At 40.3% G+C, this 24,555-nt stretch overlaps 3 protein-coding genes across 5 annotated transcripts; 1 reads left to right on the top strand and 2 right to left on the bottom strand.

Annotated features, from left to right (window-relative positions):
• Positions 1-284: 284 nt before the first annotated feature.
• sostdc1a (sclerostin domain containing 1a) lies at positions 285-3,638 on the bottom strand. Of its 2 annotated transcripts, none has more exons than XM_080426331.1 (2): positions 3,322-3,638; positions 285-1,436 (listed from the first exon to the last, which is right to left on the bottom strand). In XM_080426331.1, exons 1-2 carry the CDS (start codon positions 3,563-3,565, stop codon positions 991-993), a joined length of 690 nt encoding a protein of 229 aa, XP_080282457.1. In that variant the 5' UTR covers positions 3,566-3,638; the 3' UTR covers positions 285-990. The 2 variants fall into 2 exon arrangements, with proteins under 2 accessions (XP_080282457.1, XP_080282458.1); XM_080426332.1 differs by having other exon boundaries at positions 285-1,433.
• A 5,067-nt stretch (positions 3,639-8,705) lies between these two features.
• Positions 8,706-20,466, bottom strand: ankmy2a (ankyrin repeat and MYND domain containing 2a). 2 transcript variants are annotated; one of them, XM_080426636.1, is made up of 10 exons: positions 19,675-20,466; positions 19,231-19,295; positions 18,240-18,378; positions 16,492-16,590; positions 15,402-15,562; positions 12,233-12,447; positions 11,497-11,632; positions 11,202-11,330; positions 10,708-10,837; positions 8,706-9,801 (listed from the first exon to the last, which is right to left on the bottom strand). In XM_080426636.1, the coding sequence occupies exons 1-10, from the start codon at positions 19,739-19,741 to the stop codon at positions 9,680-9,682; spliced, it is 1,263 nt and encodes a 420-aa protein (XP_080282762.1). In that variant the 5' UTR covers positions 19,742-20,466; the 3' UTR covers positions 8,706-9,679. The 2 variants fall into 2 exon arrangements, with proteins under 2 accessions (XP_080282762.1, XP_080282761.1); XM_080426635.1 differs by having other exon boundaries at positions 8,706-9,804; positions 19,675-20,444.
• Positions 20,467-20,943: 477 nt separating this feature from the next.
• tspan13a (tetraspanin 13a) lies at positions 20,944-24,080 on the top strand. The gene is made up of 6 exons (XM_080427062.1): positions 20,944-21,283; positions 22,083-22,250; positions 22,718-22,798; positions 23,422-23,535; positions 23,647-23,763; positions 23,974-24,080. Exons 1-6 carry the CDS (start codon positions 21,221-21,223, stop codon positions 24,046-24,048), a joined length of 618 nt encoding a protein of 205 aa, XP_080283188.1. The 5' UTR covers positions 20,944-21,220; the 3' UTR covers positions 24,049-24,080.
• Positions 24,081-24,555: the final 475 nt, after the last annotated feature.

The raw sequence follows: 24,555 nt of genomic DNA, 5'->3' as shown, positions 1-24,555 counted from the left end.
AAACCCGCAACTTTACAGAAACATAAGCCCAAAGTCGCTTATAATAAGCGGACATGGCAACATTGAGTCAGAGCTGTCGCTGAAATGTAGGCGGAGTCGAACAGGATAATGCATGTCAACAGCCGCTACACGTGGTAACGCCACTGTCCCAGTCCTCAGGTTATATTTTATATATTTCCATATTATTTATATATATTTTTATAATTTCTTCATAGAATTGTTTTCATGAATATATGTCTCCTCTGCCTCAGTGATAAAGTCTGACAGCCAGTATCAACAATACGTGTAAGAAGATGATTTTATTTCATATGAATAGGCTACATTACAACATTGAGCAGTGACAAAGCTTTTCATGAAAGCACTTTGTTTATGCCATTATGTTGACATTTAAACATACAACACAGCTTATAAAATGTTGCCATAAGTAATATATTACATCATACATCTTATATAGTAAAATCTTATACACATAATCATACTTCATAAGACAAGTAACAATTTGATAGGATATATACAGGTATTTAGACTATTTACATGTTTCTTTTCATGCCATGTATGCCTATACAAGAAGCTATAAATTACAGTCTGTATATAGAAGTTAAGGAAGTTATGAATACATTGGCTACATATTGGACAAGTAGGGGTGGCTTGATATTTGTATAAAAACTATAACTTCATTGTTGTTGACACAGCACAACTTAAGCCATTATATCTTAAGCAGTGTGAACTACAACAGCGGGAAAAGTTCTCAGAATGTCCTTTTGTCTTCTCCGCTGCAGCAAGGCACAAGCTGCCTGTGAATCAAGTTCCAGTCACATTGAGAGATAATCCACAACTAGAGTCGCTAGGGTTAGGGTACTATGTGACTGCAGTCTCTGCAAGTTCTCAGTAATGTCTCTGCACCAATGTCGCTAAGAATGATCATTCCTGCACAGCCACTGTGCATGGTAATTAGAATAATTCTGACATTGACTCCTTGTCCTCAAGATCTCAGGGTTCAGCCTCATGCCAGTTCTCATTAAGCCTGTTTTTTCCCAGCCTTCTCTTGCTTTTAGACTTGTGCCTGTGGATAATCTGGGGCTGGGACGGGGCAGATTCCTCAAACTTGTTGCCCGATTCATTGTGCTGTCTTGAGTATCTCTTGCACTTGCAGGAAGTGACCACAGTGATTTTGTACGTTCTCGTGCTGCCATCCTGGCACTGCAGCTGGATGCGCTGGGTGCGTGTCTTGTCATTGACACACCGCCAATCTTGGCTGTTCCGCCGATTCCAGAACTTTCTGCCATAGCCACCACCGATCCAGTTAGGAAGCATCTGAGCAGGAAGGCACTCGCCAGCACACACTAGCTCCTTTATGGGGTTGATGCTGGTGCACTGGCCATCAGAGATGTACTTAGTGGACCTCAGTTCTCTGCATCCGATTTGCCCCCGCTCTGCTGGAAGAACACATTGGAAATGATGAGAAACTAAAGCAATGTGTCTTGACAATATATACCTACTGAATTATATGGTTATTATGGAACCCTTTCCAGCCACATGGCACATTTGCGCCTCTTTCAATTTGACTGTAAGTAGTAACAGCATTTATTTATACATATTGCACAACTTGTCTAAATCCTGATGACTCCTTTTGAAGTTTCTGGCACACAACTAGCAACCTACTATATAACTCACTTGTTGAGGAAATTGTGTGTTTCCTCTGGACGAGAGGAAAGCCTTTGGCATTCCAAACTCAATGGAGCAGGGCTTTATAGGATTATCTCTGAGCAACCGGTAATACTATCAGCATTGTTCTGCTGCAGGCTACAACTCTCACCCCCTCCTAGCACTGTAATCCAAACCTGGGTCCATTCACACTGTGCCATACACTTTGGTGACAATGCCCCCCCCCCCCTCTCTATGACAGTGTTTGATGAATGAAAATGGCAGGGAAGAAGCTCTCTTTTCTTTCCTTCATGCTCATTGCTACTGAGAGAGCCCAGGTCAAACAGAGCCACAATCGCATGCTTCTCGTGCACATGGAGCACACCTGAATTTACTGCACTGACACATGAGCGCTCCTCAAATACTGCCTTTTGCCTCTCTGAGACTCTCATCCCTATACCGCCCTATGGAAGCCTGCCAGGGAGGTGTGCATTACACATCTGTGGATCAAGCTTTCACCTCATCTCACTTGACTGTGGCCATGTAGCCTATAATGGTCTTTTGATGGTTTAACAATTTCATGAACAAAAGTAGTGAATTCACCCATGCAGGGTTTAAGTTATGAAGTCGGCAGCTATAGCTCCTCCTGTGTTACACATTTGTATGTGTCAAATGTTAGGCTATATGGACAGCTATTGTTTGGAGCATATGCCACATTTTGTTTTATAATAGCCAAATTCCTCTGAATGTATGCTGTTTTCACTCATTCTAAAAATCCCCATCAGACAATTGATCACAAGCATGAGCATCACTGCCCATCCTGTAGGCTACTGCCAATCACAGCAAAGCCAAATAGCCTCCTCCGTACCACGGTGTCGCTGACCAATCAACGCCTGCGCCTCGCAATTCTTTTTGGCAAGGGACACCGTGTGATGGAGTATACTATTAGCAGCCTATACGTTAAGCTTCATATTATGCAGTGATGGAAGAGGTACTCATGTGTTTCACTTAAGTAAAAGTATCAATACTGCAATGATATACTCTGTTACAAGTAGAAGTCCCGTATAAAAAATGTACTTGAGTTAAAGTACAAAAGTAATCGGCATCAAAATATACTTAAAGTACCAAAAGTAAAAGTAGGCTACTCATTGTGCAGAATGTTGTCCCATTTCACAAGTTCAAAACGTATAAAAGATCTGCTATTTTCAAATGGACGAAATATATATAGGGCTGTCGGGCCCTAAAAGTGGTTAGTGTGTTTTGTAGTTTTTTTTTAAATAATGGTAGTGGAGTAAAGGTACAACATTTGCCTTTGATATGTAGTGGAGTAGAAGCAAAAGTACTGAAAATTCTAAATACTCCAGTAAAGTAAAAAATACCAGTAAATGTATTTAGTTACTTTAGGCAACTGCCAGTGCCTACATTAAGCTTCCTATATTAAAACAGTGGTTCTCAAAGTGGGATCCAGGGACCATCTGGGTTCCTTGAGTGGGTTCCAAATGGACCCTTACAGGTCTTTAACTCTGAGAGTGTACAAAATTTAAATGGAACCAAATGGACCCGTAAGGGTCCATTTGGTTCCATTTGTACACTCTCAGAGTTGTGGGGGTCCTTTAAATGAAAAGGTTTGAGAACCACTGTGTTTAAAACATGAATGAATGGGAACGTTGCGCTCACCAGCTCTGTCGTGCGCAGTGTTGCCGATCAGTCCTCTCCCACCGTTCCTCGCACGGTTCAGTGAGACGTTGCTGGGAGCAGCAGCAGCAGCAGCAGCAGCAGCAGCATCATGCTGCAGCGGTGATGCGCTCACTGTGTGTGAGGAGAGGATCTCTGTAGCATCGTTCTTCAAGGCTTGGCAACTCCTCAGAAGAATGGAAAACACAAAGAAGACATTGCAGGACTCGAACGCGTTCAAGTGCATGGTGGTCGGGTTCTGATGGGTATTGAGTCCGGTTATTATATCAGGTAAGTCGTTACACCGATGTTGTCGTGTGCAAAAAAGTGAACTGCATGGATGGATGTGTTTGCCTTGTTGCTTTATATAGCGAGTCCAGCCTCCCGTCCCTGGCAGCTGCTCAGGTGCACCCAGTGCAAGAGGAGAGCCACTGGTTGGTGGCTGGCCGTTTACTGGATAGTTGTCATCCCCGCCCACGATTTGAACTCTGGAAACCCATCCTCATCCTCTCTTCTGATGTCTGGAGTGGGTCGATCACTCATCATCGATGATGGGATAGTGTGTGTGTTGATTAATTACACGCACCTTCATTATCATCTTACTTGGACGATGATTAAGTGTGAATGACGCTTTGCATGATATAAGATTAGACCTAGATAATTTGTAGGCAGTGGTGGGAAAAGTACTAATTTGTTTTTAATCTAAGTAAAAGTATCAATGCCACAACGCAGAAGTCCAGTATTTAAAATGTATTTGAGTAAGATTTCAAAAGTATTGGCATCAAAATATACTTTAAGTACCAAAAATAAAAGTACTCATTATGCAGAATGTCCCATTTAACAAGTTCAATATGCATACAAATCTTTTGAAAATGTTCAAATATCCGAAGTAGGCTATATATAAGGCTAAAGTGGTTAATGCATGTTTTGTAATAATAATCTAAATCTTCAAAGTAACTAGTAACTAGCTTTCAAATAATTGTAGTGGAGTAAAAGTAAAATATTTGCCTCTGAGATGTAGTGGAGTAAAAGTATTGAAATTGGAAATACTCCAGTACATGAGTACTTAGTTACTTTCCAACACTGTTAGTAGGCCTATGTATTTTAAGTTTTTTTTTTTTTTACACCAATTGAATACATTTCACTTTCTTATCACCTTAAGTAGGCAACTCCAAATTAAGGGTGATGTTTTTGCAAAACCTTGGGATTCTGGTGCAAAAGGGAGCAGCATTTGTAAACAGAAATAGACTCCAGGGCAAGACAGCCATAGAAAAATTAACGTGAATAGAAATACAGATGTAGCAATACTCCAGAAGAATAAAAGACGGGGGGAAAAATAAGAGAAAAAAAACGATATTTGGGCTTACTGAAATGTCTAAATCCAGACAGCACAAGCACAATCCTAGATGAGTTTAATGTAGTTCAGATTCTTATTATTTTTATTTAGAATAATGTGAATAATACATTACAAGATATGGAAAAGCTGCATTCTTTGATGCTGAGAATGATCTTAGTGATTGCTCTGAACACCATGTTATAAGAGAAGATTGCTCTGTAATAAAATTGGGCTTTTAGTGATTCCTACTATTTTTGATATGAATGAAAAGTGTCCAGGTGGAGGACCTCCTCAGGGACCCCCTCACACCACACCTTCCTCTGGTCTGGGATCACATTCCACGTTGAGCAGATTTAACCACTTAAAGGGGAAATCCACCCATTTTCAATATTTAACTATGTCATTAATATAGCATAAAGGAGTTGTGTGGAAATAAGAAAAAATTAAAAAAAAAATTAACATTGCAAAAAAATGTAACATTGCAAAAAAATTAACATTGCAAATTACACTGTGATGACTCATCATGGTGTAATTTGCAATGTTAATTTTTTTGCAATGTTACATTTTTTTGCAATGTTAATTTTTTTTTTAATTTTTTCTTATTTCCACACAACTCCTTTATGCTATATTAATGACATAGTTAAATATTGAAAATGGGTGGATTTCCCCTTTAAACCCCCTAGACACAGTAAACTGGACCGGAGTTGGCTCTGTACTTGGAACACTTTTTTTCCAGTCTACTCCAAATCTCTTCGCCCCAAAATGAATATGGATGCTGGGGTTCAAGTGGTTAACTTCTTTTGTGCTTTTTGATCTGTGTTGTCCATCTTGTTTCGTTCTCTCCCAGGATCATGGAGCTCTGGAGACAGTTCATCTGTTGTCCACATTTGGAACGTATATCACAGAGAGGTTATCTGGTCATCCATCCATCTTTTTCTTTCTTCCTTTCTTTTTTCATTGTCCAGCATCACGTTCATCCAGTTACACACGTTCACGACTGAACGTCAGCAGTTGGGAGTCATACCGCAAGCTTAATGTTATACTTTGTTGCACAATGTTATCACTCACCAGATGTTTTCAAGAAGTGTAAATTAGGGCATAAATTAGTCTGCCCTTGCAGACTAATATATTTTTTTAAAATCCTAGCTTCTCTAAGCATCACCTTAAATAAGTGTCTGCTCTACTACTTTAATACTTCTGCTTCCCCAAGTCATTCCACATCGCAGCACTTGAATCAACACATGAAGCAAATTAAAAGTTGCAAATACCCAAATCTTGTCTAGAGATGACAGCTATTTTTTCTTTTTTAATGTTCTTTTTTTGGGTGCCTTATAGCCCTTTTTACTCCCCAATTCCCTCGTTATGCCAGGCTATACATTGGTGCACAGCGTAATCCTCACAATGTGTATTTTGCCCTCAGAACAGACCTGTTTGTTTTCTCATTTGCTATTCCCCACGTTCTGACTTGCCTTTTCCATCTGCTTGTCGAATTCAAGACTGAAAGGTGATATAGTTTGTGTATAATTTGCTGTCTTTCTCTATCATTCTCTCTCTCTCCATACCTCTCAATCTCTGTCTCTGTCTAAAATGTCTGTCTAAAATGTGCCTAGACTAACTGGAGTCTTTGTGTGTCTTCTTTACAAAATAAGGAGATATATAATTACTTTTGTGGGTAACATTCAATCCAGGCTTGTCTTACTGATTTGAAAAGAGGCGTCATACACAGACACTAATTGTTGAACATGTGAATGAAATATGATATGGGGATCACGCCTCCCACGGTGCTATTATCATATGAGCACATTTGGACTGTGGTCTCTCTCTCAGTGGCAGATATACATGTGACAATGACATTTGTTGTTGTTGTTTTTCCTTTGTTCTTGAAGGTGTTCCGGAAAGGAATCACCCCCCCCCCCCCCCCGTTTCAACATGAAAAGAAAAGAAAATGAAAGAAAACAAAAGACAACAAAAGGAAAGGGAAGCAAAGAATAGAAAAAGAGCCAATACTTCCAAGAAGACTATTAACACATTGACACCTGGAGTTTCCTCATAAATGAATGCGGCATAGTAAATATGAGACGGCTCACTGTTGTGCTCCTATTATGAAAAGAAAGGAAAGCTGATCTAGTTCCTCTTGTCATACAGACTGAGGGGCAGAGTCACACAGGAGTGGAGTCTAACCCCTATGGGAAATGAAGGGGTCATGAGTTAATAGCGTATTGACAAGCAGCATGGCAGGAGTGTGTACACATTCTCAGGAAGTACCCACATGCTGTAATGGTGGGGTGGGGCAAGGGGATACTAGAGGGACACAACAGGAATGCATAACACCTGGAACAAAGCCAAGAAAGATAGGTCATGGCTGCACAGAGTTTGGAAAAGAGCCAGTGTGTGATGCAGACAATGGATGTATATGCAGGTCATGTCTCTCATAGTGTCTGCTCCTCTGGGTTTAATTCATCTGTAACTTATAAATAGACCTATTTTATAAAAAGCACATTCCATTATTTACATTATTGAGAGGCTAAAATCAAAATAGCCTTCACATGCATTAGAGCAGAACTACAGTATAATTATGATGACATATGACCTACAATATCTACATTATGATGAAATATGATATTATAAAAAATAAAAAGAAGGTATATTGACAGCATATGTGCAACTCAACAGCAGCATAAGTTATCACAGGGTTAGCCATGTTTAGCCATCAATTCTAGTGAAAGTATGCCCCCTTGTGGATAAATATTATATTTATGATGTTCTCAGCTGCTGCTTGACTGAACTTTACCTTCACATCAGTGAGTCAAATAATGGCCATAGGCAACAAAAAACAAACAAACAAAAAATATACAGTTATTACACAAGGTCAGTCTGAGGAGGGGATATCACTAATTCAGTGTCAAGTGGGCCAACTCCAATATGTGTCAAGTGATGACATAAATCCAAGTCTTGATGCTCTCATTATCAATTTAGGGACACAATTTTCTATATTTGTAGAGATTGGCGTAACTGTCCAAGACCACTGGCAATGCACAATGTAAATTCTGTTATCTGGATATTCCCTTTCAGGATGCTTGGAATGAAATGTTGCTTTCTCCTGGCTGTCTTGACTAGCCGTTTGAATAATCTATTAAGAGGATAAATTGGCATTCAGAAAGCTACATGTGAAACAATGCTCAGATTTGCATTGGTATTTAATTCCAGACGACTGTCAACTGTCAAACCTGTCAGCAAGCAAGTTACTGTACCTGAAAGGATCTGACCAGATGAGACCCCGAATCCCACTGTGAGAAGCCCTTCACCATGAACTAGGAAATTCTTCCTAGCAGTAAACAAAAGCAGCTCAGTGGTAAGCAACAACCATTCTGCCACAGGATGCCCTCGTCATGACAACACACTTTCAGGTGTTCAGTCACCCACTCCCATGCAGTTCCCTGAAATGAATTTAGAGGTCAAATGTAAACACAGAACACTGCCTGCAGCTCTCCTAATGTTCAGACATAGGTAAATAAGAAGAATGTGGGTAAATAAGAATAATGTGTGTATTATTAACACAAGTCTTAAAGAGTTCTCATTTTGAGAACAGTTACTTGATAACCAATCTTGCATCCATTTATTATGAATCCTGCACTTTACCTGACAACTTATCCTGCGACTACTTGAAATAAATACTGCACTTGATACATAACTTCCTTTAGTAGGCTTATATATATAATTATACATATATATATATTATTTTAAAAAAAAATTAAACAATACTTGACTCATTTAATGAGTCAAGTAAAAATTCGTTTTGGTCCGAAATAGGTATACTTTTGCAGTTTTCCTTGTGTAGTGTAATGTACTCTGTTGTATTTGTGTGGGGACTGCGGATTAAAATGGCATCATTGCTAAGTCTGTTGTACTTACATTACATTGCTATGTATTGATCAGTAGCTAATACATGGTGCAACGTCTAAATAAACAAATACAATAACATTTAAAAAAAGAATGAAAGCAGTCCAATTTGAGTGCAACAGTGTTAACTATTACTCAAACAGAAATGATATCTTGAGGAGGTTGGTCTTTATTTAATTGTACTGAAACCACAATGTTCTGTAACATACCTGGAAACCTAAATACAATCTAAGGTGAAGGGTTGGTTACTCCACCTTTAATTGATAAGATCAGAATGATGAAGGCCACATGCCGAAACGCGTTGGTTCTGATCTGACAAATGAAGTTGTTCCCAATACTACCAAGTGTGGTGGAAATCCTTGGATCCTATTTCCTGCACAATAACTAATTCCATGCACCTTGCAACTGGGTGTGCCAAGTTGTGCCAGAAACTTATCCTCAGCTATTGGGTTATTTTACCTCAAATATTCTCTGCCCATTCACGCCAGGCCCTTTCAGACATTCACATTCTAAGACAAGGTTGCTGTCATGACATAAAAGAAAAGCGCTGATAATTCTATGGCAAAGCAAACTTATGCAGTATATAATATACAACTACCCATTTAAACATGGCTTCTTCACAAACTACTACACAATGGTTGGGTTTCTTAAGGCAGAATTACACTTCAAGGATGTGAAGAAGTAAATATTACTACACTTCATCAGATCACACGTGCCCTGAAATTCTTCCAAATACTTTTTAAAATACATACACACAATTGGTTTACAGATCTTTCACGTACAAAAAAAAACCAAAAACATAATATATATATATATACAGTATATAATATGTATATATACTAAAAAAATACAAGTTGACACATGGTTCAAACCCTTAACTCTGTGCATTAGTGTTTTTGTTTCATTTTACTTTGGTGGCAATGTCAGGACATTGATCAATAAGACTGCCATTTCCCAATGGACTATTCCAGGAGTGTGCGGGTTCTTTTCACCCTTTACACTGTGTCACAGTGAGGGTTTTAGTCTCATGGACAGTTGGCTTCTATACGACTTTGAAGGAGAGAAAGTTGGGAATTGGCCACAGTGTTGTTCTCTTTTCTTATGCATTCGCATACACTCTGCTCCTCAGTTGTCAGAGGCTGGGATGGCAGCAGGGCTGGGGGTCTCCTCTGCTGGGGGCTGGGGGTCTGAGGAATCCACCGACAAGTTCTGGATGGATTCTGTGGCCCCTTGCACCGCTTGGCTTTCTTCTGAATGAACAAATGAATGAATGAACATGCATACAAATAAATTAACAGAACAGCCATGAACAAGAATGTCAAACCATTGCTCTGAGGAAGGTCATTACCCTTTCATTTTCCCCCAAAGACTGCAATGCTCTCTATTATTCACATGATGACAGATAAGTATAAAGGGAGTTTTACTGTAGGTAGGCTTGGGGTTTTACAGGCGATCAAAACCTTTGATATAAATAAATGAATAATTAAAATCGGATCAAATGTTTACATTTAAGCCAATTTAGTGACTTTAAGTTAAATGTAATACATTTCAAGGACCTGCAGACACCCCATATTTTACAGATTTGACCGTGAAACAGACAGATATCATATTTGGCTGTTTTCACGTCAAGTGTGCATCAAGTTAACTCTTTGCCTGCCATGGATGCGTTAACACATCGAATTCTGCAAAGGCTTTCCCTCAAAACTCATTGTTTTGATGAGTTTTTATTTTCAGTGGTTTTCCACTAGATGGCGCTGTTACCTATTCTATGAATGATGCTTTCACTGCCTGATGATGACTGACCCGGAAATAACATCATTTAAAAAAATAAAAGCTCATTTACTTTGTTTATTTCCTGCAGTGAAATGGCCATATCTCTGCTAGATCCTGCTTTACGGCAAAACAAGCCTCATTGAAACGGCCATAGCCTTTTTTCCCCCCTATACTACGACAACCCCGTGTGTGTAATGAGCCGATCTCCGTGAGGACGGCGGTCACGGATAATATTCCATGATTTTTCAAAAGGTGCAGTAAAATAGATGTGGTTCAATGATATGATGATCAGAACATGAATGACTACCAACTAACCAGTTATGACCACATAAATCAGCTTCTGTCAACTATAAAGGTGACAAAGTCCTAATATACAATACCTTTGCTGAGCTGCTCTCTGAGCTTTGCCGATTCTGCCTCTTGTGTCATTCTCTGCTCCAGGAGCGCCTTGCAGACCTTCTTATGGGTGAACCAGTGCATTTTCTGGCAAGATTGGTCACAGTAGATCACCTGGAGAGTGGAGACGACCAAAAAGAAAGTGTTAGCTGCGCGTTGCAAGCTTATATCTTTGGTGCGTCACACTGGCGCACAGCCAAGTATAAATCACCCTCAAGATATTTTAACAGGCGCAGCATTTCGGTCGCAAGACGGAAGGAAAGATTCTTGGCAACAAGTGAAGACGTGAAGGGATTCTGTTCTTTTTTTTCTTTCTTTTTTTTTTTAACTAAAAAGGGTGTCCAATATGTGCATTCCATGGAGTGCTCCAATAGCGTTTTGCCTCTCTGGCGTTTGTTGCCACCATACATAAATATGTTGTGTACAATGTATGAGAGCAGACGTAGCATTGATACAGTAGTACGTGTTTGAGACATACCATTTTACAGACGGAGCATCTCTTCTCAGCCCCCTTCTCACCACACGAAGTGCAGAACTCTGAGTCCATGAAGCCCACCTGGCCTGTGATAGCCTGGGTCAGGACTGAGATAGCTGTGGGGTCATTGCCCTGCAAGGACAGAAAAAACAGCTGCGTCTTAACCAGTAGATTACACGTTTGCACTAATGTAACGCCCATGTGTGTCTCAGAAGAATAAATCATGGATCCGAATGTTAATTGAATTGCTCTGAAAGAAGAAAAATAAAACCTAATCATTTTTAAAAGAAAGACTCACAATCTCCACAGGGGCAATACTCCGCACCAGCTGCTGCAGTAGAGTGGCATCAGAGTAGGGGAATTTGCGAATGCACTCTCTGACAAACTTCTCCTGGAACACTGGGAAGCCATCACTCTCCCGGCCCTTTAACAAACTGTGACATAAGAAGGCTGCATTTTAGAATGATTTTATGTTGTGTTGACAGAACAAAATAATAATTACAATTAACCGTGTAGAAGGGCCGGCAGTGGCTCAGGAGGTAGAGTGGAAGGTTCCCAGTTCGATCCCCAGCTCCCCCTGAGTTAGTTTCGAAGTATCCGTGAGTGTGTGCGAATGGGTGAATGCAATGCACATTGTAAAGCGCTTTGGATAAAGGCGCTATATAAATGCACCATTTAGATGCATCACATCGTAATTTAGCCCGATCAACGATTGTCAAAAATGTCAACATCCGGTTATGACCGGATGTGACGTGAGCCTGTTTGGGAGGGGGCGAGTGAGCCAGCGAGGTCATCAATGTGTCGATTTGTTGCTCTCTACTGGTAGAACTGTATTATGGGTTTAAAAACCCAATCAGATCATGTATTTGAATGTTACAAAAAAAAAAAAAAATTACAAAATTACAAAAAAAAAAAAAAAGCAAATTTCGGGCACTGGGGGAGTACTTTATATTACTCTTGGCAGTGAAAGAGTTAATGTGATAAAGAATTACACAACACGACATTTTTCAGTGTCAAACACACACATGTTCTACCTCTTGATGAGGCCATCCAGCTTGTCTTCACGTTCCTTGAGGAAGGAGGAGCATTTGCCCAGCACGCAGCTGATGAAGTGCATCTTCAAGGCCAGCACCTCGTTCATGTCCGGCTGTTTGACACATTTCTCACAGATGAGCTCCATCACTCTCCGACACTTCTCCAGAGCCTCCACCTCTGCCAGCACTGGGTTCTCCCTCACTAGCAACACCATCTGGGTTGGAGAAGAAGATCAGAGCCAGGATCAACAAAAACACCAAATAACGTAAATGCTATAGCCTCACTGATATATTGAATTAAAAAATATTATCTACTATGTCAAGTTAATGAAGTTATGGGTGTGTGTGTACTGTATCTGTCTGTCTGTGTACCCAGATCTTCCAAAATTTGCCCCATACCCAAATTCTCTAAATTTAGGTATGGTTTCAGTCCGATCTGAGTCCGACTGACTTCCATCATAAAGTTAAATATAACTCTGACAATATGAAAAATATGTAAAACATTAGTACTATGATGCACTAAGTTGGCTGGAAAATTGCACAAAACGTTGGCACTGGTCCTGTCAAATAAAGGCATAAAAGCCCAAAAGTAAATCTTTAAATAAAAAATTTAAAAAAACGTTTGGCACTGATCGGTCCAGCAGTTTATGAGAATAGCTCCAGACAGACATACACACAGACAGACCCTCTTGGAGATGGCTAGCATGATACAGAGCCATGTCGTAAAAACATATACTATATGATATATTGTATTAGCTGGAGGATATATTAGTCAGGTTCTAGTAAAACACATAAACGTGTTTGGCAACTACGGTGTGTAGGGGATTTTTGGAGAGCCGGAGACTGCAATGTCAGAACTGCACGGAATAAAGAAGGCGCTGGAGCAACCTCGGAGCCTTTTACTTTAATAACAGGGTGCAAGGCGAAAGAAAATCGTTTCGATGTCAGATTACATCTTCGTCAGATGACCTGACGAAGATGTCAACCAAATATTTAGCGGTTGGATGCAGAGCAGCAAAAGAAAGCGATAAGTAACAAACGGTATGAGGAAGAAAAGGAGAAACAGGTTATCACGGGGCAGCCCCTATAACACAGTATCAAAGTCCTGACGTCACTCCGTAATCCCCTGGGATCACGGAAGTATTTTTTTCTATTGAATAGAGTCATCTTAGCATCGTGTCATATAAAAACTGTGTTCCAAAACAAATCAGCCCGGCGATTCTCTCAGGTATGTGACTCACGTCTGTGTTGGAGAAAATGTATTTAATATATTTACTTAAATTAAATAAATTAGTACTTTTTCACCGTCAGTTGATGCCTCATGTTATATCCATATGAGTAAATCACCAGGCTCATTTGTTTATTTTTGGAACACTGTTCTTATACCACGATGCTATTGAGACATAATGGTATTTTCAATGGAAAAAATAACTGTGACCCAGGGTGATAGCGGCCAAAGTCTGACAGTGATGTCAGAGTTTGGTTCTCTATACATGCATCCTCTTTTGTTCACACATAAACAAACAACACTTAAAATAATATTGCAAACAGTCACACCAACCAGTCACTTTCCATGCCGGCTTGATGGTCATCAATTGGAAGCAGCTGGGTAGCTGTGTGTGTGCAGTGTCCCAGATGAATGTCTATAGACCATATTCAAATGGCGGCCATGTTGCACTTTGCATTGGAGGAAAAAAAAAAAAAATCACACCCAGTGTGAAGAGAGTGGTGCCTTTGAATTAGTGTAACTGGTTGCATCCTTGTGTTGCAATCAGCTGCAGCTGTTGAGGCCGTGCTCAAACGGACGGACGGACCCACACACACGGTCAAGTGTAGGAGTGGCTGGCACCACTCAAAAACGGGGTGGCATTTCATCAACTTAAAGGAGAATTTTGGACTAAAGTTTTCTTACCTTTTCTATGACGTTATGATATCTTAGGATGAATGGTACAGTAGAAAATTTTCATAACTCCACCCCTGAGCCGCCACAGCTTAAAAGGTGCGCGGATAGGCCTTAGGTTAGATCACATATTTTAATAGCTTTTTTCTTTTCTTTTTTTTTAGATCTGACGTTCATAGTGACAGAACACTGTCCCCCCCAAAAAACAAAACAAAAAAAAAAACAAGTCTTGCTAGACGAGATTGAAATCTCGAGATTCAATCTCGTCTAGCGAGACTTCTGTTTTTTTTTTTTGGTTTTTTTTGGTTGCATAGTGTTCTGTCACTATGAACATCAGATCTCACCAATTTTTTTTTTTTAAAAAGCTATTAAAATATGTGATCTAACCTAAGGCCTATCCGTGCACCTTTTAAGCTGTGGCGGCTCAGGGGTGGAGTTATGAATTTTTTCTACTGTACCATTCATCCTAAGATATCATAACGTCATAGAAAAGGTAAGAAAACTTTAGTCCAAAATTCTCCTTTAATAGCAAAATGGCCACCGTGTCATACATGACATGAATTTAAGGGTGTCTATTGATAGTATTACCCAATGTTAATTCAAATGTTTTAACAGTCTGAGCAAACACTCAAACCCCCTGAGCATTACTGCTGAGCAACACAACTTGTACAATGTGGCCACCTTGGCACCACCTGTCCAACCCCGGCTTAGATCATGAGGAGTTCTTATTCAAAGAATATAATTACAAGTAATAGCGGTTGAATAAAATTAGCTACTAGATTTTGACTCATGGTGTTCACACAAACATTTTAAATTGTTTATGCCTGTACTTAAAGAGCACAAGTAATAAATCCTGATACTACAAAATATCATATGACATATGTCACAGATTTTAGAAACAAACAACTTTTAGCACAAAACCATATAATGGACTACAGAAGCATGCCTCTCACTTGAGGATATGACATCGATCATATTTGTAGTAGTTTACAGGCCTACATTTCTTTACTGTAAATGCAAACTTGTATTGTAGTTGAAAGCCAACAGGCACCAGTGTGTGGCAGCCTGAATTCACACCAACAGTGTTGCGATTGTGAACTTGTGACGCTGCTGGTGTCAGCATCAATTAAACATGTAGGATGTGTTTGTGTGCCAGTGACACACAACCCTGTCATTTATTAGTCACCATATTTCTTTTGCGTGACCCCCTCCAGAGAAGTGTGCGACTACGTTCGCACGAGCACAGCTTAGATGGAACATTGGTCTTACCTTGACAGGGTTGAGGTTGGTGTTCATGATGATCTTATGGAGGGGCCCAGCCAGCTTGGGAGGCAGCTTGGGCTCTTTCTCCAGCCCCTGGGGCTTGGTGTAATAGTCTAGTTTCGCCCGAGAGAAGAAGTTGTTGATCACGGTAACACAGTCATGCTGCCCTGAGGAGAGAGAAGATAGTTAAGACGCATGCATAAAACTAGGTGCTAAAATGAATGAGAAAGGGCCTATTCTCTTCAATTCCATTCTACTCTTATTCTACATGTGGAGTAGTACTGGATAAGGAACAGACAATATTAACCTTTCAGGGCTTTTCCTGACTACTAAACTCAAGGTGAAAAAGGTTACCTAATAAGTTCTTGGGCTGAGCACACATAGGATCTTCACAACTAATACCAACATGCAACATCGCCTCATTCGTTTCCTTGAACAAGGTTTCTTAACGAGTTCTAACATTGCCTTTCTCTTTGCTTAAAGGGGTATGCTCCTCATTTTCAACATTAAACTTTCTGGAGACGTTCATTTAGAATCGTCATCATGGTATAGTTTAGAAACCAAATAAGGGCTACGTCACCAACGGATTTCCATGTTCCATATATCCGGACCAATGAATGAGTAATTGCTAGGCAAGTAAATCTTGGTAGTTTACATAGATAGATAATATACAAATACATAATATAACTCAATTAGCTGAAAAAGCTCTAACAACTGTTAATTCTATATTCAAGACATGCCATTTGAGGCTGCCTAGAGGGCGGGTCAGAGAGTACATCGACCATACGTCACTGATCACATGAACCCAAAAATGTATTCACCGGTTCTAGGGAACCATTATCTTATTTCCACACAACATGTCAAAGGTTGTTAAAAATGAGCAGCATTCCCATTTAAGGCTCCAAACAGGGTGTGGTCCTACACACCACTGAGTGTGTGTGTGTGTGTGTGTGTGTGTGTGTGTGTGTGTGTGTGTGTGTGTGTGTGTGTGTGTGTGTGTGTGTGTGTGTGTGTGTGTGTGTGTGTGTGTGTGTGTGTGTGTGTGTGTGTGTGTGTGTGTGTGTGTGTATAGGCAATACTGTTCAGAGTGACATACCTACAAAAGCAGCCATCTGAGAAGCAGTCCTCCCGACTGAGTTCACCAGGTCTGTCTCCGCCCCCGCATCCAACATCATCCATGTGATGTCAGTTTTACCTGAAGGCACAGAAGGGCAGGGAAGTTACAACACACACACCCAATCCATTGGCTCTTATCATGTAAAATAAGTATTTGGTCCAAAAATGCCAAAAATAGCAAAAATATTACGGTTATGCTTACTCTTACAAAAAGCTCAATTTCAAAGCATTACATTATTATTTTATACACACACATACCAAACTCTACAGCATTTTTAAGGCAAATGTTCATTTTGTTATCACTTTACTCATTTATAAAATAGTATTTAAAGTGGTCTTTTTTGGTTTAAACAAAGTTTTTTGTTAAAAATGCACACCATCTCTCAAGCTCTTTAGTAAACAGAAAATACAATTTCAGGTGGGATACCAATTTCATCCATAGAGAACCCCACAAAGATAATCAGCTTCAATTTCATAGTGTTCCAATTCTAATTTTGTCTGCTAAGCCTAACCCAGTTCAGAAACCCGCCTACCAGTGACATCATCATTAGGCAGTTTTGTTTTTCTTTTTTTTTGTATCAACACGAGAACAATGGCCTCAGTTATAGCATGCCAACTTTCCAGGAGTGGAAAGCCTGCGAACAGCCTTTTTGCATGTAGTTTGGAAGCCTCGCCTTCCCCTATTGGGCGGGCACGCGGGCGGGGACTTCTTTCCTCTACATTAGAAGAGTTAGGACGTCACATTCTAATACAGCCCGAATACCCAATCTCAGCACCAGCCTCAGTGGCGCACCTTGCTAATCATTAGTCTCTAAAACCGTTATCACTGGGAGTCTGGGTTCGACTCCCGCTTGGGACAATACCTTTTCAAACACCGCGGACTACTTTTTTTCGCCGATAAAGTATAGTTTTGGACCATGACGGAGGCGCGCCGACTCAGCAGACCTTGAGGCCGAGGAGTCGCGCCCGAGCGACTCCAGGCGCGAGTGCCCGCGACGACCGGCCGATGGTCTGCTAGTCGACTAAGCGCCGTCCAAGTTATGCGTTTGCCCCAACTGCCAGTCAGTGCACTAACATAGCTCGCATCGCCAGGCTCTCTCCCCACCCGCCCCCTTGCGCTTAAACTAATGTCTAATAAAATATTCAATCAATCAAACCATACCAAAGTTATGCGTTTGCCCCAACTGCCAGTCAGTGCACTAACATAGCTCGCATCGCCAGGCTCTCTCCCCACCCGCCCCCCCGCCCCCTTGCGCTTAAACTACATGCAAAAAGGCTGTTCGCGGAAAGCCTGACGTTTCTATTGGCTTGGATTTCCCATTGATGATGTCACTGGTATGCAGGTTTCTAAACTGTCCACATCTCTCCTCTGAGACACAGAGTGAGTTGACAAAAATGGTCTGTACATATAGTTTTTTTATATTGTGAATTTGTGATGATGTTGAATGTTTTGGTGCCATTTTATATGTTGATGAATTGAATACCTAGGACCTCAATGGAAACAAGACCGCAAGGACTTTTTTGGTGTTATCCTTTTAGACAAAGTGTTTGACTGTAATCTTGCTGTTTTTACATATCTGTCTAATAAAATATTCAATCAATCAAACCATACCATCATGAGCATTAGTGAGGAGGACCAATTATACGAAGATAGGTTGAAAATAGGTGAAGTCGTCCCTTTAACACTTATTAAAGGGACGACTATATCCCTTTCAACAACAACAGTACCTGATAGGCCAGCGAACATCAGCGCTGTGTATCCATGCTCATGTTCATTACAGTTCACATCAGCTCCATGTTGCAGGAGCAGTCTACACATGTCTGCCTTTCCCTTATAGGCAGCATGCATGAGAGGCGTCATTCCATACTGTGGAGGAGACCCAATAGCTGTCATTAAAACTGTGCACGTTAAATAACAGCATTTGCACGTAACAAGCACAGGCTCACAAAAAAAGTAGACATTACAGAATGTATTATGCTTAATAGAACTTATGGAAAAATGGAACACGCATCCAAAGTAAACTGAGAAATGTCAGGCTAGTGGAAGAATAAACATAGGTTAACTCAGTCAGACCAAGTGCAGATGGCTATGGTCAGACTCAAGTCTACTTATTTCATTTTTCCATTATTTCTCTACCCTTACCTGTGCCTATTCTATGTTTCATATATTCGAGATATTATTATTATTCATGCTGTTGATACTTTAAGATGTGAATTTCCCCACGGCAATCAAAAACGTTCTGTCTGTCTATCTATTCATCCATCCATCACATGCAAACACTGCTTTTCTATAGGGTTGGCTTTATGGAAATTAGCCATCTTGTTTTACAGAGTATTGTGACAAGCCATATAGCCATTTCATTGTAGACTAAGGTTTCTACAGAATTATGCTGTGGCATAACACATTTACATGGTTCAGTTAACACCTGATTTTGACAGGCATTAGACTGACAGACCCAACACATAAGGACCTCCTCTAAAGCCCTTCTGTCTCTTGGCTACCCCCTTTTTCCTCACACAAAGCCGTTGCTATCATCATTATAAAAACATTGTAACAACATCACCAGACTGCATTAAATGCTCACAACAAGAGTCAGGTGGGCTACCCAAGTGTGGGCAATACTGTGGACGAGGGGAGTCTTCCAAGATGACATAATAGAGCAAACTGACATGTTTTCTGTAGCCTAAATGTCTAGCCTCTAGAGATGATCTTTTTTACCTCATCCAAGCAGTTGACTCTGACATCTTTACAGCCCAGGAGTCTTGAGGCCTCTTGAACATTCCCTGAGACAAACAATATAAATTATTGTTGCATGCCATGCATACATTCAAGTGTTTGACATCAATCTGCCAGTGGCACCTGCTTATCAAAGGAGTACAGTCAATGACATATATTGAAATATACACAGATGGCGTTGTTCAACATTGGCATTTAGCTAGCCTTGGATCAAGACTATCATATATGTATTTTTTATCGAGTCTGACTTTTACTTTGGTGTCATGCAAAATTGATACAATACATCTACGATAGCCTTGATCCAAGGCTAGCATTTAGCCAGGTTATCTCCAAGACAGTGAATGGGGGAGGTCACTGGTCACAGATGGGGCTAGCTAGTTTCTTAATAGATCTATGCAGCCACTAGCATTAGCAAAAGAGGCTTACCTGCAGTAATGACCTGAAACAATTCCTTTTCGGAGGCGGATAAGTCTCCCTTCTTTGGAGCAGACATGTTGGTTATAACTACGTACAGCCTAGGAGACTATGACAGCGCGAAAGACAAGAAGCAATCCAAATTAAACGTTAAATGTGTTTTGTTGTGTGCACACTACAGTGGTAACGAGAAGCTCATGTTCGAAGCGCAGCAGGCATTCGTTCGGTCTGTACCATCATTTAAAGGGGTGACACAGTTATCCCAGTGACTTCAAACACCTCTCAGTCATCAACCAGGACTCATCTTACAATGTTAATGATTCAAAATCTTAGTGTAAATATATAGATACGATACTTTCTAAAATAATACAGTTAAGCACTTTTTCAAACTCTAGCGCTCATAACAGACCCCCCTCGCATTTGTAAGTTTAGTTCATTCCACGGAAGTCTAGGAAGTTCAGTTGATTTGACGACGGATCAATTTTCTTTGCAAGTTGCTGATCCGGCCTGGGTGTGGAGCGGATACGGAAACAATGCTTGAATTTATGTGTATATGCAAATGACCGGATACGGTAGGCGGGCTCTTGACCGGATCAGAGCACTGAGTAGTTACAGAAACCAAGGCTTTTCCACAGCCTGGTGACGCGCGGTTACAAGTTGCACAGCTAAATCACGCATGCACTGATACACATTGCGTGGACTCTCTGCATCTTTGTGCAGTCCACGTAGGTTATTCGAAATAACTTAGTAGCGTATTCGGTGAAACATTAACGTGATGCAGTTTACAAATAGGTGTATGCATTTATATTAGGCTGCGGCCCACGGAATGGATGCCAAAAGGAGTAAAACCCTACTCACTTTCAAAACTGCCCTAAAGATACACCTCCAGGAGGCTGCAATTCGAAAATGGCCCCTGTCTAAGTCTTAAACTACCCCCCCCCCCCCCCAACCCCCCCACTCCCAATTTTTTTCTTCTCTTGTACATATTTTTCACTCTTCATACCAGTAACCTGTGTAAGCTGATTGTATATGACGTTCTGTATAGTAGTGTGTATATCTGTCATGATTTGTGTGCATGGGGATCTCATCTTAAACAAGCTCAGTGCTTAATGCGTCTTCCAGTTTAGTAGACCTTGTATTGTGAATTTGTACTTCCATGTACTGTTGTTCTCATGTCTTACTAAATAAAGTACATCAATCAATCAATCAATCAATCAATCAATCAAAAAACTAAAACTAAAGCTACAAATGGGTTAAATTAAATGAACACAGATCATTTTACAGTGTAGATTCCAAAAGATAAAAAGAGGTCCCATGCAAAAAAAAAAAGGCTCCATTTGGACCTCTGGTGGGCCCCGGACCAGACCTTGAGAAACTAAACTAAAACGTAAGCGACGCTTTGAGGTTACTGTCCAATCAGCGTGCAGCATCGCCTCCGGCAACGCCCCATGGATTGTAAATACACCTGTTGCGCACAGTGTGCGGTCAGTCAGTCTGATTAGTGAGTTGAGTCAGTGTGCATCTAGCAGCTGGAGACAAAGCTTCCCAACGAGCGAGAATGGTTTGTGGAGGATACACTTGCACCAGGAATGCTCTGTGTGCTCTCAACATATTGTATGTTGTAAGTAAACTTCAATTTTGTAACCTTTACATATGTAGATGCCTGAAGCATTGTTCTATCACCTGAAATGCAGGTGACCGGTGAAACGGGGGCGTCAAATTAACTATTCGATCAGCTTGAGACTGAGTGATATCGTATGACGTATGTGATCAGGATGCTCAGGCATTGGGAGGATTGAATAATAAGGCGGGTGTGTATTTTATTAGTTTGCCAAATATTTAACTTGGAAGGTAAATGTTTCAGACTATAGACTACATGTGCCTGCTGCAAGCCATATGGTGTATTGAAATAAATTGGCGCTTTGAGAGTTTTCTTTCCTTTTAAATTAGCTTCAACAGATTTTTTCATCACCCACATTCAGTGGTGTAAAGTAACTATGTACATTTACTTGAGAACAATTTTGAGGTATTTTTTACTTTACTGGAGTATTTCCAATTTTCAGTACTTTTACTTCTACTCCAGTACATCTCGGAGGCAAATATTGTACTTTTACTCTACTATTATTTGATAACTTTAGTTACATTTCAACCTTTCGAAAATGCGTCGCCATGCATTGTGAGCTTGTAGATCTGCTATTTTCAAAAGATGTGTGTATACATTTTCTACATTTGAAAACGTGTGGTGAAATGGGTGCATGATGAGTACTTTCTACTTTTGGTACTTTAAGTATTTGATACCAATACTTTTGTACTTTTACTCAGGTACATTTTTAATTCCAATACATTGCAGTATTGATACTTTTACTTGAGTAAAAATGTGTACTTTTTATCCACCACTGCCCACATTGTTTTTGTCTCAGATGGTGAGCCTGCTGCTGATTGGAGTGGCAGCGTGGGGGAAATGGTTCGGTCTGGTGTCCAGCATCGGGGTGGTGGCAGGGGTTCTTGGAGTGGGCACCTTCCTGTTTCTGGTCGCCTTCGTGGGCCTCTGTGGTGCTCTGAATCACCACCAAGTCCTGCTCTTTTTTGTATCCTTCATCTTGTTTACCCAGGTTGTTTATGTAGGAGCACATTAAGCAGCAAGTCATTATGCTTTTCTCATTCGTTTGCAAAAGACTAGTCTAGTAGAGTATAGTTTTAACCACTTTGTGCCAGCACCGTTCAGACTGAGGTCTCAAGTCTGGTAACCAAAATGATTTGCTTATTCACATGTGCCACTAATGTAACATAGCAGCAGGACGTTTTAATTGCAGTTGTTGTATTCCAGGGCTTGATTGTCTTGTCCTTAGGCTTGGAATACAAAAATAAATCTCCTCTAGGCTACTTCTCTCCTTAGCTTGCATTGCATGCTTATTTGTTATTCTGTGTTACAAAGATCATCATTAGGATGTAACACAGAACAACAGGAATCTTGATATTATTATAGGGTGCTATTATGGCTTTCACCTTCTGACCCTTGTACTTTCTTTTTTTTATTGTACTTAACTGAGCCTAGTACATGATTGTCCTGTTCATGGTGTTTGTAGTGCAGTTTTCTGTATCCTGTGCTTGTCTGACTCTCAATAAAGAGCAACAGGTACGTATGTATTCTCAATCAATATATGAATTTCAAATAATAAATACTGTCTTAGTGTCTTCCACTAATTTATTGGTACCCTTGCAGAGGGTGTTTGGATACACTGATTTAGATGTTGGTTCGCAGATGGGCTGTGAATATTCGGCTGTTAAATACATGTTTCATTGTTTAAACCCAGTTATGTGTGTATAGTCTAGATCTGTGATCATAACTGAAGAAAAGTTTGGGCTATTGAGAAAAAACATTTATACAATGTTTTTTTTCCCCATACTTCCCAGAAGAGATTGACAACATATGTTTCACACTTAAGAAATATGCACTTGGATGGCTACGTGCCTGATTTTTAACCTCAATCCTCTTCTGTTGTGAAAATCTGACTGAATACAATTTCCCAGTGTCTTGAGAGATCACCATTAAAGGCTCAGGTAAAACTACTAGTTTTTCCAGAGCTTACGAAAACACTCAAGAGACACAATGTATTGTGAAGTTTTTGTCAAATGTTTCACTTCCTCACAATGGGAATGACAGGATCCAGGTTAAAGAAATCAGGCAAGTAGCCCTTTTTAAATGAGTGCTTAAGTTTATTATTTAGTCTTTCCTCTTTGATTTTTGTTCACCCATAGGACCGCCTCTTGGAGACTGGATGGAACAGATCATTGAGCACCCAGAGAGATGTGGAGAAGACACTTGACTGCTGTGGCTTTACTCATGTGGACTATAATGGCACATGTGCTGCTGTAAGTTCCCAATTGGGTCATTTGTTTGTGTCATCAGCAGCAACTTGACCTCAAGTAACACATAGATGCTTACAATGGCTGAATTTACAATGGCTGAATTTCCTTCTTTAGACTTGTTTCCGCGACAGCCCGCCTTCTTGTGACGACTGTTCAGTAACCATCGAGAAGTATGCTGGGGCGGTTTTACAGTTTGCGGGTGGAGTTGGGCTCTTCTTTAGTTTTACAGAGGTGAGTAAACTGCCATGTTGACAAAGCGAACTGGGTTTTAGTGCGAAACATCACTGGTGGGGGCTATGGTGTACTCATGAAAAAAGTTGTTGATCAAATAGGTGTTGATTAGCATAGTAGCATTAGCAGTTTATAATTTTTTGTGCTAGTAGTTATACAGAGATATTTCCATACACTCTTAACATAAGGATTCTCTACACATTGTTTCAGATGCTGGGAGTTTGGCTAACTCACAGATACAGAAATATGAAGGATCCTCGTTCGAACCCTCAGGCCTTTCTGTGACATTTAAGGTCTTAATAAACCAAATCTTGCAATTCTGTGTACTTGATATTTTTGTACTCTAAATCCTACACCTTTTTTATGAGTCTTAAGTGCTGCTAATTGTTTATCAGTTAAGTAATTTGTGACTCTGAACGGCCTCTCTCAAATTTGACAACTACCACTTTAAATCCTAATCTGACTCAAAGTGATAGACTGCCTGTATGCTAACCCACACACACCTTATGCAAATAGAGTGCAGAGAAGATCATGTTTCAGGATTCGCTCTGGACTCGTTCAAAGCTGTGCTTGCATTTTGTAACCACACAGTGGTGTCTTTTGTTTTAAGACAGTGCATTTGTGTAATGGCTGTCACAGAGATGCAAACCCAGCTTCCACAGCATTTTACTCAACATTGTACTACACCGTAAAATCTTCAGTGTATTAATGTAACTGAGAGTTAAATTAACGCAGGATTTGTAGAGTTTGTGTAGAGTTCAATGCAGTAGTAGATACTCAGTCACTTCATGG

This window comes from Gymnoscopelus braueri (assembly GCF_963280865.1).
Source record: "Gymnoscopelus braueri genome assembly, chromosome: 4".
Taxonomy (NCBI): Eukaryota; Metazoa; Chordata; class Actinopteri; order Myctophiformes; family Myctophidae; genus Gymnoscopelus; species Gymnoscopelus braueri.
The sequence above is the reverse complement of the archived record's forward strand: the minus strand, read 5'-3'. Positions and strand labels throughout refer to the sequence as shown.